Source organism: Nipponia nippon, unplaced genomic scaffold (genome assembly GCF_047370975.1).
Source record: "Nipponia nippon isolate SJK-2023a ecotype South Korea unplaced genomic scaffold, ASM4737097v1 scaffold_15, whole genome shotgun sequence".
Taxonomy (NCBI): domain Eukaryota; kingdom Metazoa; phylum Chordata; class Aves; order Pelecaniformes; family Threskiornithidae; genus Nipponia; species Nipponia nippon.
Genome location: NW_028262331.1, coordinates 7192501 through 7210976, shown reverse-complemented (window position 1 = coordinate 7210976; position 18476 = coordinate 7192501). Strand labels below are relative to the sequence as shown.

At 44.0% G+C, this 18476-nt stretch overlaps 1 protein-coding gene across 1 annotated transcript in view; it reads right to left on the bottom strand.

The window, feature by feature from the left end:
• Positions 1 to 478: 478 nt before the first annotated feature.
• Positions 479 to 18476, bottom strand: part of LOC104012182 (transient receptor potential cation channel subfamily V member 2) — a 26005-nt gene continuing 8007 nt past the window's right edge. The window contains exons 2-18 of the mRNA XM_087751841.1: positions 12840 to 13101; positions 12065 to 12182; positions 10827 to 11125; positions 10034 to 10167; positions 9551 to 9703; positions 8705 to 8845; positions 7923 to 8221; positions 7291 to 7467; positions 6678 to 6836; positions 6453 to 6548; positions 5846 to 5916; positions 4969 to 5134; positions 4180 to 4246; positions 3785 to 4092; positions 3268 to 3386; positions 2358 to 2452; positions 479 to 1587 (exon numbers count right to left, since the gene is read on the bottom strand). Coding sequence (XP_087607967.1) covers positions 1457 to 1587; positions 2358 to 2452; positions 3268 to 3386; positions 3785 to 4092; positions 4180 to 4246; positions 4969 to 5134; positions 5846 to 5916; positions 6453 to 6548; positions 6678 to 6836; positions 7291 to 7467; positions 7923 to 8221; positions 8705 to 8845; positions 9551 to 9703; positions 10034 to 10167; positions 10827 to 11068 — 2358 coding nt within the window. The 5' untranslated portion in view covers positions 11069 to 11125; positions 12065 to 12182; positions 12840 to 13101 and the 3' untranslated portion in view covers positions 479 to 1456. The remainder of the gene's footprint in view (positions 1588 to 2357; positions 2453 to 3267; positions 3387 to 3784; positions 4093 to 4179; positions 4247 to 4968; positions 5135 to 5845; positions 5917 to 6452; positions 6549 to 6677; positions 6837 to 7290; positions 7468 to 7922; positions 8222 to 8704; positions 8846 to 9550; positions 9704 to 10033; positions 10168 to 10826; positions 11126 to 12064; positions 12183 to 12839; positions 13102 to 18476) is intronic.

Sequence of the window (18476 nt, the reverse complement as noted above, 5' to 3'; positions counted from 1 at the left end):
ACAGGGAATAAGTTCTAAAAGCAATGCTTTTGCTGCCAGTCCCATAATCAACAAGATTAAGATGACTGTCTCCAAAAGACAAACCTCCTAGCTTCACTTGCTCAGAGTAGAAATGAGAGACAAGAGACCCTGAGTTGCATAGTTTATCCTACTGAACAAAAGGTGCTGCCAACATGTGTAGCCTGCAGCTTTTCCAGGGTTATCACTAGCCATTCTCTCTATGAAAGATGTGTCCAACACAACATTGGCTGTTAGAGCTTCAGATGTGGCTGCATAAACTGACATGAGGTCATGAAAAACAAGAGTTCAGTCGCATGGCAGTGAGGTCAGCATGGTGCTGGGTGAAAGGCAATCAGGAATTTGATAAGGCCTTGTAGTCCATACTGATCACATCTCCTCTTCCTTTTTCAGGGAGCCTGAAGCTCTGAAAATACATCCAAGGATGAACATTTTCTATTAAGTAAACTTACTATATTGATAGTTTATAGAAATACATGTTATTTTTAAATATAGGCTGAAAGTGAGCCAGCTCATTTTTATCTCTTTTCCACAGAGTTTGAAATATGTTTCCCATCCCGACTGAAGCAACGTGCACATTACAAAAAGAAATTAGGTCTTTGTAATCGTTTACAGCAAGACAGGATACCCACTAAGACCGACAGGAAATATTAACCGCACGACGCATTTTGGCCCGTCTCTCTCTCAGAAGCCATGTGCAGGATTCTGCTGCTGTTTTCTACAGAGACAAAGCAACCTGTGAAAGACAGATGTTTCAGAAATTCACCATGTGAACTTACAGATCCAGGAAATACACATCGCTTTTGTGCTCTTAAGCAAATGCGCACACCGTGCAAACGATTTCATTTTAATACTGTAAAACGGGAATTCTGATGTGGACTAAACACCGAGCACTGCAGGTGCTGACACAAAGACTCAGTATGGCTCTTGATGACTGAAGACTGAGTATTTGTCCACTCATGTCTCAAACTGACAGTGTTTTGCACAGAAGCCAACTCCATCCTTCGCAACTTTTTATGCCTCTGCAACACTCTTTATTCCAAAGCACAGTCTCTTGTGCCAAAAAAATAGCAGTCCACCCATTCTTAGATAGGTCACTCCATCCTTTGCTTCTCTATGGCAAACAGCATTATTTCTATACAGCTCAGAAAGCACTGCCTTCCCAAAGACCACTCCCCACTGCCCCTATGATCTTGCTCTTGCACTTATACCATTAGACATAGTAATAAGAAAGTGTTAGGCAGAGAAAGTTGAGTAAAAATAGTTTCTTCAGAGGAAATTAATGGTTAAAGTGCATGAAAATCTTTAAAGCCACAGGCTGAACCACAGTCTTCGATGAAATGCACTTTAATACTAATAATGCCTTCAATTCTTCCAGCCGCTATAGGAAGAACTACTCCTTTGAAGTTGGAAGCAAGGTTGCAATCCAGAAAACCTGCTAAAGATTTCTGGTTTGTCCCTCTAGAGGCATCATCTCAGTTGCTGATAGCTGGGGCTGCAATAGTGACTGCTCCTCTGAAACAGCTGATCTCAGTTGTTTCTGTGGCATCCGTTTCCATGATCTTGTCTCTACAGCAGGAGACATAAAAACAGCAGCCCTTTGTCAGCAGGAAGCTGACAAAGGGATCCAGTTTTTAGAAGAGCACAGGTTTAGGGAAAACCCAACATAGAACAGATAGTATTTTAAGTGTTGCAACCTCCCCACTCCTAGAAAACTGGCATCTAGGAAGAACCTACGCTGGAAGAGCAGGGGGCTGTGTTTAAATCTGGTGGAGCTTCTTGTCCAAGCTCTGTCAGGCTGAACAAAATATCTCTAGAGAAAGTAACAGCTCCCCATTTTCCCCACAGATTTGATTCCCAGGTGTAACAAAGGAAGCAAACAATTATCTTAGGCAGAATTTGACAAAGTTGCCAATGTTAATGCCCTGATTTGTGCTATAAAAGCCCTGTAGTTTTAACACTTGCAGTATGAGTGGGCCTAGATTTTGCCTTTCCTAGAAAAAGCACATTTGGGCTACTGCGTCGGAGGGAAGAACAGCCCTTGCTTTTCTCAGCAGCGCTTCCTGCCTGTTTCTACCAGAGGTAAGTAGGAATGGCATCTCCTTCATTCTCATTATTTGTTCCCAAACTCTGACCAGGTCCATACCTACTATAATTCTTTATTTTCTCAGCTCACAAGTGACGCTGCTACTATTGAGGGATGCTGTGTGGAAGCAATTTCATGAGCAAGCTGGCCTGCCTAAAATTTCTGTTACCAAAGACATAATAACATGCCAAGAGTAGTTGCTGAGCAGGAAGCTAACAGGATACTGAAGACCTTTCTTCATGATTTAATTTACCTTCTGGATTTATTTCTGAATCATTGGTGTTTCCAGGGTCTTCTTTAAGAACTCCCACATCCTTTGCCCAATTCGTCCATTTAATTTCCTCTACTCTGGAGAGACAAAATGCAACAGACGCTGATGCATGGAGCACAGCATTTCAGTCCATATCTGATTGCCCCACAGCATCCCAACCCAGTTCATCCTGCCAACACAATCCCAATGGTTTGGCTGTAGCAACAACACCCTACAGATTTTTTTTTTTTTTTTGAGTAAAGATCTTCTGTAGTCTAAGCACCACAAGGTAAATATCTTCCCCTGCATACTGTGTGCTGGTCTAGGTTGTTTGTTTTAAAATAGTTTAGCTCCTCCCAGAGAACATACTTAATGCAAAGGAGAAGATTCTACTTTCTATACACGCTCCATAGCCCATAACACCCTGGAGTTACCGAAGTGCTGCCTGCGGTTCAGTTCGCTGGTTGGAGAAAGGTACATCTGCTTTCCCAGACCCTCTGTGCGAGGAAGGGTGCTGCCCCCTCGTGTTGCACTCAAGTTGTGTGTTCCTGAGGGAGGGGGCCACCAGCCTGCATCCCTCCCACCACAGCCTGCTCCGGGCACAGCTATACTTGAAGCAGCAAAGAAAACATCATTGCAGACACCCTGCCACCATAACCACTTGCACAGATGTGGGTTAAACAGGACATCTTTTGGTGACAGCATGTCTGGGTGACAATGTTGGCATCTCAACTAGCTCTCAAACTTCCAGCATTGCACTCACCAACCAATTTGCATGTACCCAGAAACAGGTTGAGTTACTCTGTTGAGTCAGTGCTGAAATTCCCTGCGGCAGTTCAGGGCTACCAGCTTATGAATCATGGGAACCCATTACTAGACTGGAGCATAAGAGGTAATGGTACATCTGTCCTACCTGAAACACCATCTCTCGTCTTTCTTATTGAGGCCCACTGACATGAAGCAGCCAGATCTCCTCTTCCCACCTTGGCGCCACAGCCAGGCCTTCTCTATTTCTAGAATAGCAATAGCCCTCTGAAAGAAGAAGTCAATGTCAGAGAGAAAAAGGGCATACAGAGCCCAGCCCCTCTTTTCAATTAAGCCTTCCCCAATCAGCAACTACTTTGACTTAGAAAATCACTTTGGAACTCAATCCCAAAGTGCTCCTTAGCTTAATAGCACCAGTCAGTTACTTACTCTCTCAAGTTACTTATGCACGTGGATCTGGACTAGCTGGTAGCCATGCAAACAGCATGAGTTTTAAATATGTCCAAAAATTATGTTAGGATTTACCCCCAGAGTGGCATATTTATGTAAAAGAGAAGTTTATAGCGGAAGCTTAGGACAAGGACAGGCACTGTCATCTCTGATGTTATGAGACTCAAGTAGGAGTTTGGGCCATGACGTAGCTGCTGAGCAGCACTGTGTCCCACCTGCAGCTTCCAGATGCTTTTGCTATCATCAGAAATACCCGTGACAGTCTCGCTCATGAGCGCAATCAGCATGTTGAGCAAAAGAATGTAAGTGAGGATCACAAAGAGAAGCAGCAGGAGCATGACGAAGTATCTGAATCTGGCATGTTCCTGGAACTCCAGGTCGCCCATCCCAATGGTGATCTTGAAGAGCTCCAGGGAGACGCTAAGCAGCCCGCCATACATAGCATGGCTCCCAGCGCTCTCCATCTGAGCAAGAGACTTGTTCTGAGAGACTGAAGGAGCATCCCCCATCAGCGTAACCAGAGCTATGAGAAAAACAGAATTTGAATCCTCCTCAGAAAAATTTACTTCTTGCAGCCCGGCCTATAACATAATGCTGCCTAAGTCCTTACCTGCAGCAAAGCCAAAGAGGAAGATCATATAAACCAAGAGGAAACGCAGCAGATCTCTCAGAATAGTCTGAAACACAAATCAGGAGGAAGTGCCATTCTTTATCTCACGTGAAATCACCAGGATGATCTCCTGTTCTCACACATCATAAACCAACTGCCAGTAACAATACTGAAAGCAAGTTGGAAAATGCTTTTATCCAGTTTAACATGTTAAATTACTTCCTTGGGTAAGTAACATCATTAGTAGCTTAATCTGAGAGCACTACATGAACCTCTTTGTTATGTTTGTATGAATAGCTTCTTTGAAACAAATAAATATCATATCAGTTCCCCAGTATGGCTGTTTCCAAATTGTTTCAACACACGTCTTTGTTTTCTGTCTTCACTGGGTTTCACACAAGTGGTGATCAGAATTCTTCCCTGACACCTCAATTCACTTGCTTCGTCTTGCCTTTCTTTATGGACCTGGAAACACTTCTCAGCCCAAGCATAACAGTTCCAGGGAACTTGCACTGGTTTTGACTGCTAGTTTTGAGTCATTTTGTGACAAACGGGTGTCAGCTGCTCTCACTTGCTATATTCAAAGATGGCAAACTAGTGGTTTGCCACAACTGTACTTCCCTGAAGACACTGATCTAATTGCCTTCTGCAATTTCTTTACTTCCATAGCCAGTACATCAATTCCATTTATGGTTTTCATGATCCTGAGAGAAGAAAAGTAATTGCAGGCCTTCTATTAGCTCCTCACACCCAAAAGCTTTTCATATAAAGTTTTTTCCGAGTACTGACCTTCTGTATCATGACACTGTAGATCCCAGTGCGTTGAAAGCCCCGAGTGTAATACAGCATGTTCACCCATCCCAAAAGCAGGGAGAATACCATCACCGCCACATAGTTTTCTGAACTTGCACCATACAGGACTGCTGACAGCAGCAATGAGAAAGCCTGGATGAAGCTGGAGAGAAGTAGTCACACAGTGACTTACCTCAGCAAAAAGGCCCATTTGCAGGGCCTTGCTCTGTTTTGCAAGGAAAAGCAAACACATTTTACGAGGCTACATGGAACATATAGAGTGGCAGTTAATCAGACACACAGTTTATATAAGCAAATCCTGTTATAACCAGACCCACAAATTGCTGCAGTTTTGTTATGAACTGGTTAATCTCACAGTATGGAAACTCTGAAGTGCTTGATGTAACTCACATAACTGATACTAAATGGAAAAGAATTTTAACGCTTACAAACACATGCACACCTACGTGCGCACACGTGCATCTACATATATTTCTCCTCAGAAAAATGGAAAATTATTTTCCTTTTGATCAAATCTGAGCCATAGCAACTGTATGATTAAAAACTTGAGTTCTTTTTTCTAACAAGTATACGTTCTTAACTGTGGAATAATTGAGGGTCTGACCTTTGCTGTGTTCAGCTACAAATCCAAGGACAGACCCTACCCAGCAAATTCCATTACAACAAAGGGTTATGACAAGATTCAGCAGGTAGGAGAAGCAAGCAGGGAAGGGATGGAAAGAGGAGGCAGTGGCAGAGAATCAATCTTTCCTGCTCACCGTCTCTCTAGTAATGTTAGGGCAACTTAGCTGCACACAGCAGAGAACCAATTTCACCCATGCTTTCATTGTGCAAAAAACCTCGAGAGACATACATCAAGATCTCAATGCAGCTGTCAGAACACATAGTCTTCAGGGATTGGCGTCTCCTCCGCAAGTACAGACTCTAATAGAGAAAAAACAATAGTAGCCATTAATCAAAACAACAGGGCATGCTAGAGAGTGATTCCTGCCTGGCATACATAGCCTATCAGGGGAAAGGTTTGCTCCATAAGCTCCTCTTCATGCTTTCATTTTCAAGATCCCAAATTTCAGCTAGTCATCCTTCCGAGATGACAAAAAGGACTTGTTTATAAAGGGCACAGATAAACAAGGGCTGAATCATGGCTCAGCGCAATGTCTTTATTAATAGACTGCATTAGATGCCAATGATGCATTTTAGTACCATAAATCACAGAAGTCTCTCATAATTATTTACTGCTGTGAGCCTATTCTTCCTCTTGCCCAGCAACCTGGCTTGTGCCACCCCTGTCACTGCTAGATATCTCGTACTGACACTGTAAGTGTTTCAGAGCAGGATTCCATCCTGCCATCCACTCACGCACATCCTGATGTCAGAAGAACTGAATCTCTTGCCTCAATGTCAGCGATGGTTTCCTTTTTTTCTTTCTTACAGTGAAACTAGATGAGAGATCCCCATACCTGAGCAAAAATTAGATAAACACCTCCTAGCAAGATAATGATCAGTCCAGAGACCCACAGGAAGCCTCCAGCCGTGAACTCCACTGGAAATGAGGGCTGCAAGATAAAAACAAAAAAACCCAAAGCACTGAAGACAGGCAGAGGTAGTGATGATAACCACCCCGCACTTTTTAAACTCAGCTCCATCCATTCAGGCCTTTCCAGATAAAAGACGACTAGGCCTACCTTTACCCGTAAGGGCTGATAGTACGCAATGGCTGTAAAGATGATCATGAATGACAAGTACGAGACAAAACTGAAGTAGAATCTCTTGGAAGCAAACGTTTCCCATTTTTGCTGAAGCAGTTTGTTCAGTGGCTCCAAAACCACCATCTTGTACCGATTCTGTGGAAAAAAAAAAAAACAAAACAACAAAAATGTACCCATGTGTCAACAGGAATGCAAATTCACCAGAGGATTGTCTTTTTCAGGGCTGGAGTCCAGTGGCTCCAGTTAGGGTATCCCTAAGGGCTTATTCAGTCAGGCCTTTCAGTATGGAAGAAGTCAACCATCCCATAGGAAGTTACTTCTGCTTGGCTTCATCAAGGTATTTGGACACACCTACGCTTAGGACAACCAAAGGATCAAAAATTTCTCTCATAGTATAGATTATCAGAGGCACATCAAGCAGACTATAAATAATAAAATATGCATATACTTCCATCATGCATTTCTTTTCCAGAAAAACGATCATGTGAAATAACCACATTAACTTGAAATGATTTGCATAATTATACAGCAACACTATAGAAAGGCAGAAAAAACGGTGCTGTCTTTGACTGTCAGTAAAAGCACTCACCGGTGTGTCACTGCTGTATGCGAGAATCTCCAGCACAGAATTTTCCTCAAAGCTGTCTATAGAGGACAAGTCATAGAGAGACACATGGATAGGTCCATAGGTCCATTCAGTGAACTTGCGCGACAGGTGCCTGTACACTGGGTCTTTGATCTCTCTTTGGATGATGCGCTTGAAGATCTGAAGAGAAACCGGATGTGTATCAGAAAAGCGTGTATGTGGTGAAGGTGCAGAATGACACAAGCACACCCAAATCACCTGCAAATACAGGACACCCAACTTTTTGCATTATACACTTCGACGCATCCAAACACCAGACTATCCGGCTAAAAGTGGGCAGTCTAACTACACCTTGTATCAGCTCTTCCAGGAGTAGAACCGATTTCAGTCCAGACCAGCCGTCTTGGCTGGGACAGAGAGCAGCATCAGCCAGCTGAGACTCTGTAGGACACTAACTGGAGTGGCCTGGAGGCGGCCTCCTTTATTGTCTCCGGTGGCACTGCCACCGTCAGCAGCATCACTATGGGTTGGGTGCACGATGCTCCTACATCGAACCCCACTGCTATGCTGAGGGTGTATGCTGCAGTCTTCCTTGTTTCTCAGCAACCCCAGCGATTCCCTCTAGTTGTCTTTACCTCCACTTTGCCTGTCTTGGCAGCAAGCTGCAGAGGATTTAATCCATCATAATTCACTATCTCCTCCAGTTTCCACGTTGGGTCAACCTTCACACCTGCCTTCAAGATCTCAACATATGTTGTGCTCACAAACTCTGTGTTCTCCTTAGTGTCATCTGCAATCATCACCAGGGCATGGAGGACGGTGTTGCCCTGTGTATCCTGCTCCTGGAGCCTGGCTTTCTGGTGGGGATTGTTTAGAAGATATTCCACCACCTCAAGCTGGTTGGTACAAGCAGCCAAGGAGAGGGGAAGTTCACCTGAAGAGATTAGGACAGTATTTGGAGGGGAAGCAGAAAGGGGTGGAATAAAATTAAAGAAAAAAAAATAGCAATTGTAGGAAAATATATTTAGCCTATAGTTTTACAACTGGAACACACAACAAGTTCTTTCTCAGCGTCTCTAGATTCAGAAAGGGTTTTGCAGTAAACAATTACTCCTTATTTCTGGGGGCAGCTAAAACACTTTCCCAGACCCCTAATTTGGCTAAACTAACTAAGTATTTGTCTCTGTCTGAAGCCCCTTGGATATGATTAAATACATAAACCCAATGATGATGGCAAATCCTCATTGGACACCTCAATCTGTGAAAAGATCCTGCCATTCAAATAAGACAAGAGCTTGATTACAGGACAGTGGACATGGCAACCCATGCACAGAGAAGCAAACCCAACCAGAATTAGCAGCATCGCATGCAGTAAGGCAATAAAAAAAGTGAAGGAACATGTTCCACACTGACTCACCAAAATAAAAGGAAACGCCTTCTTTCTTCTTCTTGAAGAATTCACCATGGGCTCTGGCATGGACATCAGCTCCATTCTCTACTAGAATTTTCACTAAATCTAGGCTCCTTTTCTCTATGGCAATATGGAGTGCTGTCTGACCTAAGGAAACAGGCAAAACCTATCACTCAGAGCCACTGTCAGAGGGAACAGGCAAAGGACGCTTCAGCAAAGCACTGTTTCAACAATCACTGTGAGTTCTGCATAGCAATCCTGCATTCCCAGTGCTAGGCAGGGGGTGGGTGGCAAGTGATGACTTTCAACAATGTTCATGGGAAAAGCATGTTGGAAACACTAAGTCAGAAGACAAGCCCCAAGACTCAGAAATTCAACACAAGACCAGGCAATTATCCCTGCCTCGCACTAAGATCCCAAGCAGCTATGAGAGGATAAAGACAACTATACACATACATGACTGTTGCGGGTCTGCTATTAAAAGGATAACCCAGCCAGCAGAATTCACTCTTTAATAGCGATATACTATTTCTTTTTCACTTTTAGATGTGCTTTTTAAGCTTTCCAAAGCAAATCCTCTCATATTCCTGTGTTATTAAATGTCTGTAATTTCTGTTTTATAGACTGAGAACAAAGTTGCAAAGTGAAGTGTATAATTCAGGGCTGAAGAGGATGCAGACCAGAATCAGAAATCAGAATTAAAAGGTAAGAAGGCCGTTACTGTAACTGCACCAGAACTCTGGAACTGCAGTGCTGCATAAGCTCTGGTTCCCCTCTTTTTCCTTGTATCTCCACATCTCACCTGCCTAATGGGGAGGCTGCTCTGTCACAGCATGAGAACAGAAACCTTACCTCCGTAGTAACAGTCAGAGCATGCCACATTGACGAGTGGCCTGGGATTCTGTGTCTTTTGGTCTATTTCCAGCAAAAGTGGGATTGTGTCATTCTTTCCATTTTTTAAGTTTAACAGGGCTTTCATTAAGCAGGTCTTCCCAGTCTTTGCATCTAGTAGAAAAGGAGTATTGAATGGGTTGCACACGTACTTTGCACACATCTGTATTACTTGTTTCAGCACTTAACTGTCACTGTAGGACCAAATACAATAATTATTTTAAAGGCCTTTCTCGGTATTTTTAGTCTGCAGTAGAGGCAAAAGCCTTAGGATATATGTAATTAATGGCATTCTCCATCCTTAGGTGGACATTAGGAAAACAAAAGAATGGACAGAGGGCTGGAGAAAGCAAAGAACCACGAGCAGATTCCCCTCCTTCCCTCCTACATTAACAAGCGCTGCCTCTGCTAACCCTGTTTATGAAGTACTGAGCAGGAATCTACCTGTGTATTCAGAATTGGTGAGAAATTTGGAGGTCCTCCTTAAGTACTCAAGTAAACCATCCAGTGCCTCGGGGCTGCCCCTTGAGACTGCACTGAAGAGCCTGTCTCTGTCAAAGCGATTGGGGTCCTTTTGGCTACGGAAGAAATGCAAAGCGTTAAGAAGTTCTGGAAAGCGGAAGACAAGAGCGTGCAGTAAGTTCCAGTGGGACGGTGTAAGAAAGGAGGGAGGCAGAAAAGTTTGTCAGAAAAAACAAGTATTTTATTTTTTTAGTCAAGAGAAAAGGAGAATTCTGGGAAATAACTGTCTATTGAGTGGTTGCTCTTTCCATCAGCTGGAGCTCTTCCCAGATCCAGTCTGATGTGCAACCCTGGAACGCATCCAGAGAACAAAGACAGAGAAGCCCAAGATAGCTGCAGGACCAGAATCAGTCCCATCACATGGTGTGAAACGCTCTGTGAGCTAGTTTACATCCCTCCCTGGCAAGAACAGTTCAGGGCTCCATGCTAAGCTGCTCTCACACCCAACTTAGCTTATTTGGTGCTAGTTCAGATATACCCAAAATACACCACAACACACACCATACACATACCTTCCAAGTGCAGAAGTAAAGGGCTAATATGTCCCCTTTCTGCCTTTAATTATCTGCCTTTAACTACCCCCCACCAGATTCCTGTAATATTCCTGTATTGTCACTTTTAGTTTAGACTTTGGTAAAGTCCACAGGCCCCTACCAGCAGGGATCAGTACAGATCAACAGGGATCCAACCCTTGTCAAATATCCAAGTTACTCACTTGCTGACAAGTCCTGGCCGATAGTTCAGATTAACCTTGACTTGAGGAGCAAAGTCACTGCTCTCCTTCTGATAAGGTGTCTCCAAAGGCCGTGGCTCTCCTTTCTTTCCATGTAGCCCTGATCTTTCTTCTTTTTTACTAGATGCAGGTTTATCATCCTGGATACTGTCATCTGTTTCTAGCAATCCTATCAACCTGTTCCTCTGACCTGGGCCCGGCTGCCCATTTGTGAAGTTATCCATTTCTAGTAGAGATGGTCTTGCAGATCACCAAAGATGTTCCCCACTGGGAGACTAAACCTGCGAGGGAGAGGGAGAATTAACACAATTTGTTCACAAACCTAGAACACGTACGGTGAGGCACACGTAGAAGAAAGCATGTTTCCAGGTCCAGCATTCCTACAGTTGACTATGGGTCCCTTGAGAGACAGATTCAATAAAATTCTGCATGGTGGGAGTGCTTGAATAAAGGATGAAGGCCTTAAATAGGGTACCAATGGATAAGTTCAAAAGCAGTTCATGAAATACAGGCAACTTGTCTGCAGAACATCTGAACCCCCTTTGTGAGATGACCTCACCTGTTGGCAGCAGCACAGGGTCCTTACATAAAAGGCAAAGAAAGTGGATCTTTAGGAGACTATGATCATTGTTCTTGTCTCAGTGCAGCCAACGCAGGCTAGTCACCAAGCGGCCAAAAAGATAAGACTAACTGTAGGCCTTCTTTGGAACAGAGTGATAGGTTTGTTCATGTTCTCCGTTGGTAAGAATGACAATATTTCTACAGGGAAAACATATGCACAAATTATGTTCCCCTCATGCATTCTCACATTTCATCCTGGGGCAAAACGAGTGGGATCTCCCCAGTGTTTGGAGCTGTTGGCTATCCATGCGGGCACAGGCTTTGAACTTCCAGCTCTACAGCACAGGCAAACACACACCCCAGCTGCCATGTGGACACTCACAGTCCTCAGAGCCTGAACACAGCACAGCTCTCCCAAGAGCAAAGCTGGATCCAGATCTGCTGTACAGAGAGCATCAGTATTCATCAGAGCACCCAGGCAGCCCACTTCTCTCATCTACTATGTCCTGTACTCCTTCTTTACTCTTCTGAGATATCTCTTCACGTATATCTGGCTACATCTCAGATCCACACCCAATGCAAGCTATCTGTAGTCAGCATATGACTGCAGATTCACACACAGTTTGTGAGGCAGCGAGGAAACATCCATGATTACCAACCTGAAGCAGAGCTTTTTTTAATAACTCCGTCTTATTCACATGTACTCCCTCCAAATGGTTAACAGGTTTTCTCTGAAGAGAAATCTCTCTTGCTGGGACTACAGCCAGACTCCATAGCCTATACCAGCAAAGAGGTAAATTGACACAGAATAAGCATTCTGGCTTAGATTAGGATGTGGAGAAACATAGTTCTAGGCAGAAAACAGCCATAAAACATCTTTATGCAGCTCACAGCAAGAAATCCAAGGGCTGATTTCAAGACGAACCATTACGATAATTCAGCCATTCAGTTTAGTCTGCACTCTAATAACAAACATTCCTCTGCACACACAGGCATACACCCTATAATCCCTTTTCAGACTTATTTCCTCCCCCAAAACACTTACTGGTACATTTGCCAATCCTTTAGATGGCTATTTGTACTTCCACAATAGTTTGCTTGTGCTTTTCTGTCTTCCTTTCCCCAAAATCATTTCTCAGCTGCAGTTTCCAACTCTCCACAGTGCTTGAGAGAGTTATTTATTGTCAGTCTTGTACAGGCAGACTGTCTGGTTTAAAAGCAAGAGCAAAATGGTCCTAAAAAAAGAGACCCTATAATATATAATCCACTTTGTGCATCCCTAGGAAACACAGAGACCACTCTCTGTCTGCCAGCTCAACTTTCACTTCTCTACTCAAAAGCTGAGTTGTTTCTTTCTACGACTTTACCAAGCCATTTTGAGTTGCGCAGCACAAAAAAGCCCTGCTGTCAAAACAGGAAGAGCACAGCACTTACCCCAAGTTGCTGCGAGCTCCACCCAAGACCTGATCTGACAAGGAGTCCCAACAGATCCTTCAGAGGGTAAATAATCTCTCAGTAGAATTCAAGTCAAATACCAACAAGCATCAATAAGCATGAAAGCAGACCCCAAATTATTTACATCCATGGGTGAGAGTCCTCTTCTTCTGCAGAGAAGACAACGCTCATATTAGCACTCTATTAATGGCACAACATCGAGCTCCTAGTTGGTGGTGGTCCATGAGAGAATCCAGGCTGCCTGTGAGAAGGAACAAGCACGGATTATTGTCATTTACTCAACGGTATAGCTTTTTGCAAAGTGAAGAAGGGCTTGCACAGGAAATGACTAGATAGATTTCTCAGTAAAAGAGAGCCAATGAGTGCAGTGCTCTTATATGGGAAAGCTGGCTGGCTATTGCAAATTCATAATGCTTAACCCCTGCCTGCACGTATAGAGGCAACATCTCGTGACTTTCAACAACGGCCCACTCAGATCTCAAGGGAGGCGGCTGATTTGACCCCGACAGTGCTAGAGCCCGTGGTTTAGTTGTGAGGTTTGTCACAAGGCTCCCTCAGCCCCAAGACAAGCAAGCATGCATTGAAACATCAGAGGTCAACTGTTTCTGTGGGTAGCCAGTTCTCCTCACGCTTCACACACCCCAGTTACGAGGCAGCGCAAGCCATATGAGACAATACACTAGCCAGAACGTTACCCTGCAAAGAACACAGTGTCAGCTGCTCATCACAAGCACAGGAGACTGCACAGAGCAGCCCCAGTTCCAAAACGCTTAGGCTACTGGTTACTTAATTTGCCACTAGTGCCCGTTTCTTAATGGGCTGGTTCTTCAAAGGAGTGCAAGTCTTGGAGACGCTTGGAGGTTCTGGGAGCACAGACTGACCACCCTTACAACTGATTGTAGTGGCGACCATGCACGCCCACTAATACCCCTTGTCACTCACAAAACAGGACCCCTGGGAAACAGAGGACATTAGCCCACACAAAGTGTCTTAGTTTTTTCTCTCCTAACAGAACTGAGGCCTGAGGAGGCAGCGTGATCGTTATTTCCCACAGCATCAATAAAGGAAGACATTCAGCACACAGAGTCTCGATGGCCTTCCCCACCACGATGTTGCTGCCTAAAGCAATCCTCGTCTGACAGGGCTGCAGGATGATGTGGGGCTCCCTGGAACGTGGCCATCACCCCCAGAAACACTCCCAGAGGGCTCCTACTTTGAGTCAGATGCAGGCTGTGAGATGACCTTCCTATAAATACACCCATTAAATGGCAGGGTGCCTTTTCCTCTTCCATAGTTTTGCATGAGATCACAAGCTTATTTCTCAGATTCCTGTGTTTCAAAATTAAGCTGATCCAGGAACAATGCAAAGCTACTTATTCTTTCCAGGCTTTAATGATTCATTAATACCCACAGAATAGCCTATAAAGAACAAACATATGCAGATAAATGCAAGACCAGATCTCACCTCTCCTCTCCCTCACTCCAGCACTGATTTAGTTCAGTTTGCTTTTGTCATGTTACACTTAATTCACTGTGATATCAACATAGATTCAGGCCTGGGAGTTGAGCTCAGACTTAGGGGTTTAAATCCGCCTGGGCTTCTCCCCCATCTTTCATGGGAGGCAGCCCACCATTCTAGCCAGGGAATGAAATCAGCCCACAAAAGTGCATCATAACAGAGTTCTTTATGCGCATCTGGTTTTAATCGCTTACACAGAGGAAGGAGAATGTGCAGCTTGCTGGGAAAGGAATCACCGCCAGCCGAGAGGTCACCACAGCAAAACAGAAACACGGAGCTGCTGGGGGAACACAGAAACATCGGTATGCATACACACATGTGCACATGCTTTCCCAGAGAGTATATGAGGCAAACACTTGCACTTCCATTTCAGAGGAGGGAGAAGCAAGGCAGAAAAAAAAGACAAGATCTGCCCAAAGGTGCACTTGCTATTAACAGCGCTCCGAGGTCAGTAATGGGATTATGTCACTGCTGTGCACTAGCCAGCTGAGCTGGTTACAACGCGTAACAAGCGTCTTGCCACCAAAATTTAAAATCCTGATAGCTGTTAAGAATCAGGAGAAAGCCATCCAAAGCAGCATGCAGGGAGAATAAAAGTGGCAATTTCATTTCACCTCTCTGCCAGCCTGGGTTTTCAAAAGCAACACATGATCCTCTTGCCTTCTGAGGCTTTTATTTGGGGGAACGAGGAGGAATCTTGCAATTGCTCAGTGCTTATTTTGCTGATGAAAATACAGAATCATTAAGGTTGGAAAGGACCTCTGAGATCATCGAGTCCAACCGTTAACCTAACTGCCAGGTCCACCTCTAAACCACGTCCCTAAGCACCACATATGTATGATGGCACTAAGTTTCTCCTGACAGGGGAGACATTCTGTGGAAATCGTAAATCTGGGAAAAGAGAAGTCAAACTCTTAACTACTCAGTGAAATTTTAAGACAAATCAATAATTTTAATTTCATAATATCATCAAATATTTTCACAATTAAAATGATGATATAATTATAGATGATATATGAAAAAGTACAATAATTCATGGCAGGAAAAGCAATGACCGGAACCTGCTGAAACAGAAGGCAAAAGGAAGCATGAGGAAGACGGCTTTCTGAAAAGATGGAAACAAGCACATTTCCTAAAATCTGTTCACCCAAGTGCCCATTTTTACCAAATACTGAAAAATATAATACTCCTGTTTTCTGTATGCTGTAAACAGAAGATCACTTACATGTGTCTGTAATTTAATTACACCATTGATCTGTAGCCACTTTAAGAAGGAAGCCTGTAATAACAGCATGCAAGGGTGGACCATTAACATTTTCTCCAGAACAGGTAGGCCAGTGCTTCATTCAAACCTCACGAAGGCCACACAGCTAAAAGAGAAAACTGTTTCTTTTAAAGGTGTACGTTCACACTTGGGAAAATATCAAGTGTTTTTGCAAGGCCAGACACTTTTTCATGCAACTTATGTAAAACCCACACTGAAGGGATAATTTTGGCAGCTTCATTTGTTATAGTTACACAGATGGAATCCTCCACCTCTAGAGACACCAGTCTAAAATCCAAATATTCTTAAATATAATACCTTGTCAGAACTTGTCTGATACCCCTGGGGACTCAATTAATTTACATGACAGTATTTCTGTCACTACTAGACTTACATCATAATATTTAAAGGCTCCTATCTATACACTTCTCAGGCCTTGGAAGGAACCATCCACTTGTCTTATTCCTTAAATGGAAGTATCTTTCTACTTGATGTATCCCTTTCTGTAGGATTACAGCCTGAAGGAATGCTCCACTGACAATCAAATAGCAGCAAAATATGAAATCCAACGGTCATGTTCCAAAATAACACTTTTGTGGGGAAACAGTGACATCCAGTGGCCATTAAGTAAACCTGAATTCCTGCTGCTTAGGAAAACAGCCTCTATAGGAAATTCTTCAAAAGTAGCAAAAAGGAGCTGCAAGCATACCCTTGTGAGAATTACAGTCACTCACCTACTGTTTGTATCAAATAGTTAACAGAAACGTGTCTAATTTAAAAACTCAAGTTCCAAATAAGGCTGGTTTTGATGACGCAGCGATGTTCCATAGATACAAAATTGTGCAGCCAAGGATCTTTGAATGCAGCTACTATGCAATGCCTTTGGAACTGCAGACAAGACTGGAAAAATACTGAGGTATTCCCAGTGTTTCTCTGCCTTAACCCTCACTTTCCCTATATGATTACGCTTTGGGGCAGTTGCTACCACAGCAAAATGCTAAATGTATCCAAAACCCAGTATAACGGGGTTATCTCATTTGACTTCAATTTTTTTAAAAGCACTAAAGATGAAACCCCTGAAATCTTCGAATTTTAATTTTTTTTAAAGAGAGGACAAACTAGAAATTAACTGAAGCTATAAGAAATAACACAAAGGCCAGCCACAAAGCTCTGGCTGCGGCAGGATTAAAAGATGCTATCAGAATCTGTTGTCTATACGGGAGCATTAGGATTATTCCATTTTAATAGCATATAGATTCTGGCTAAAGCCTATTAAATTCTTATTTTAGTGATGAATAGCTGGCTTGAAGCAGATTGAATTGGGTTACCACCACATTATAAGAAAAACAACTGTTCTATCTTAACAACATCAATGATTCATATTGCCTGATACTTTCTTAGTCTTTTGTTCAGAACTTCTTCAGTGTAAACAATGCATGTTACGCAAATTCATATTTCCTCGTCATTTATATACATTTCCCCAATTCACATCATTTAGGAGAAATTGCAAAGATTTCTCTTTATTAATGAAGAAATCCCTTGCAGTCATCTCTTCCAGCCAGTGACTGTCACCTCTCCGTTAGCTGGGGGACCAGAACCCCCATAACCCAGCTCCTGCAAGAGAAGCAGAAGCCCAGCACCAGTGGCCCTGTGTCCTCGCAGTGACCCACCTGAGAGCCCGGCTCCGTACTTCACCCAGGGTAGTGCTGCGACACGACAGCATCTGGGGATTTCACTCCTTGTACTCTGGCTTTGAGGATGTGCCGTTCTGTGCCATTTCTAGTAAGCCAGTTAATTTTCAGCACAAGCCTCACCTAAGGAAATCTTCCTACAGGCCTGGGGAAAACCGCACACAGACACGTTCCGTTTCACACCATCAGCTCAGGCTGCCTGAACTAGGCCTGAGCTGCTCCCCACAGCCACGAAATGCCTGAACATCACCCCCTCTTCCCAGCGCTTGTTACCTCAGGTGCAACGTCAGGCAAAAGCGGGCTCCACGCATGGCTTCGCTTACGAACCATCCACAAACAGGACCACCACAAGTACCAGCAGAGGCAATGGTTCAACACAGGTTTGGCTTGGGCGGAACAAAGCTAGAGCGAGCACGCACCGGGAAGCTGGTGCGGACCTGCTCAGACAGCTACACCTCACGTTCCCAAGGTCCCTGTCCTTGCAGAGCAGACCAGACCCCAAAGACAGCTCTGCACAAAGCCCACTGCACCTAACATTGCCTAGCGAGTCCGAGTTCCACACCGTATTTGAGCAACGCTTCTGCAACAGCTCTCATTCAGTAACTGACTGGAGAAAAGGTACCTGCCATTTACAGACCTGTATCTAAAACAACGCAAACTGCACTGCAGCCTCCACTATCTGACCAGTTAGTGCCCGTACCTGTTACCATACAGCAGAGCTTAATTATTGGAAGAGCTTGAGAAAGGACATCTCTTAAATATGAGCCAGGGAAGACAAAGCCGCTAGTTTTACCATGGAGCAAATCATCAGCAGAAAAAGCTAAGTAATGTAAATTTATTCAGTGCTGTGTCTCCTCTGGGCTAGAAATTGCTCAGGGAGTTTATACACCGCTGAGCAGACAGTGAGCTACGAGGCATCCGGCGAGCAGCGATTGAATCGGAGAATGGCGGAGGTTGGAAGGAAGCCCTGGAGGTCACCTTCCCCAGCTCTCCTGCTCACCCAGGGCCACCTAGAGCTGGTTGCCCGAACCACATCCAGATGGCTTTTGAGTATCTCCAAGGCAGGAGTCTCCGCAGCCTCTCTGGGCAACGTGCCTAGGGGGCTAAACTGGAAAAAGCAGAAGCTGGCTAAGTGGCTAAAC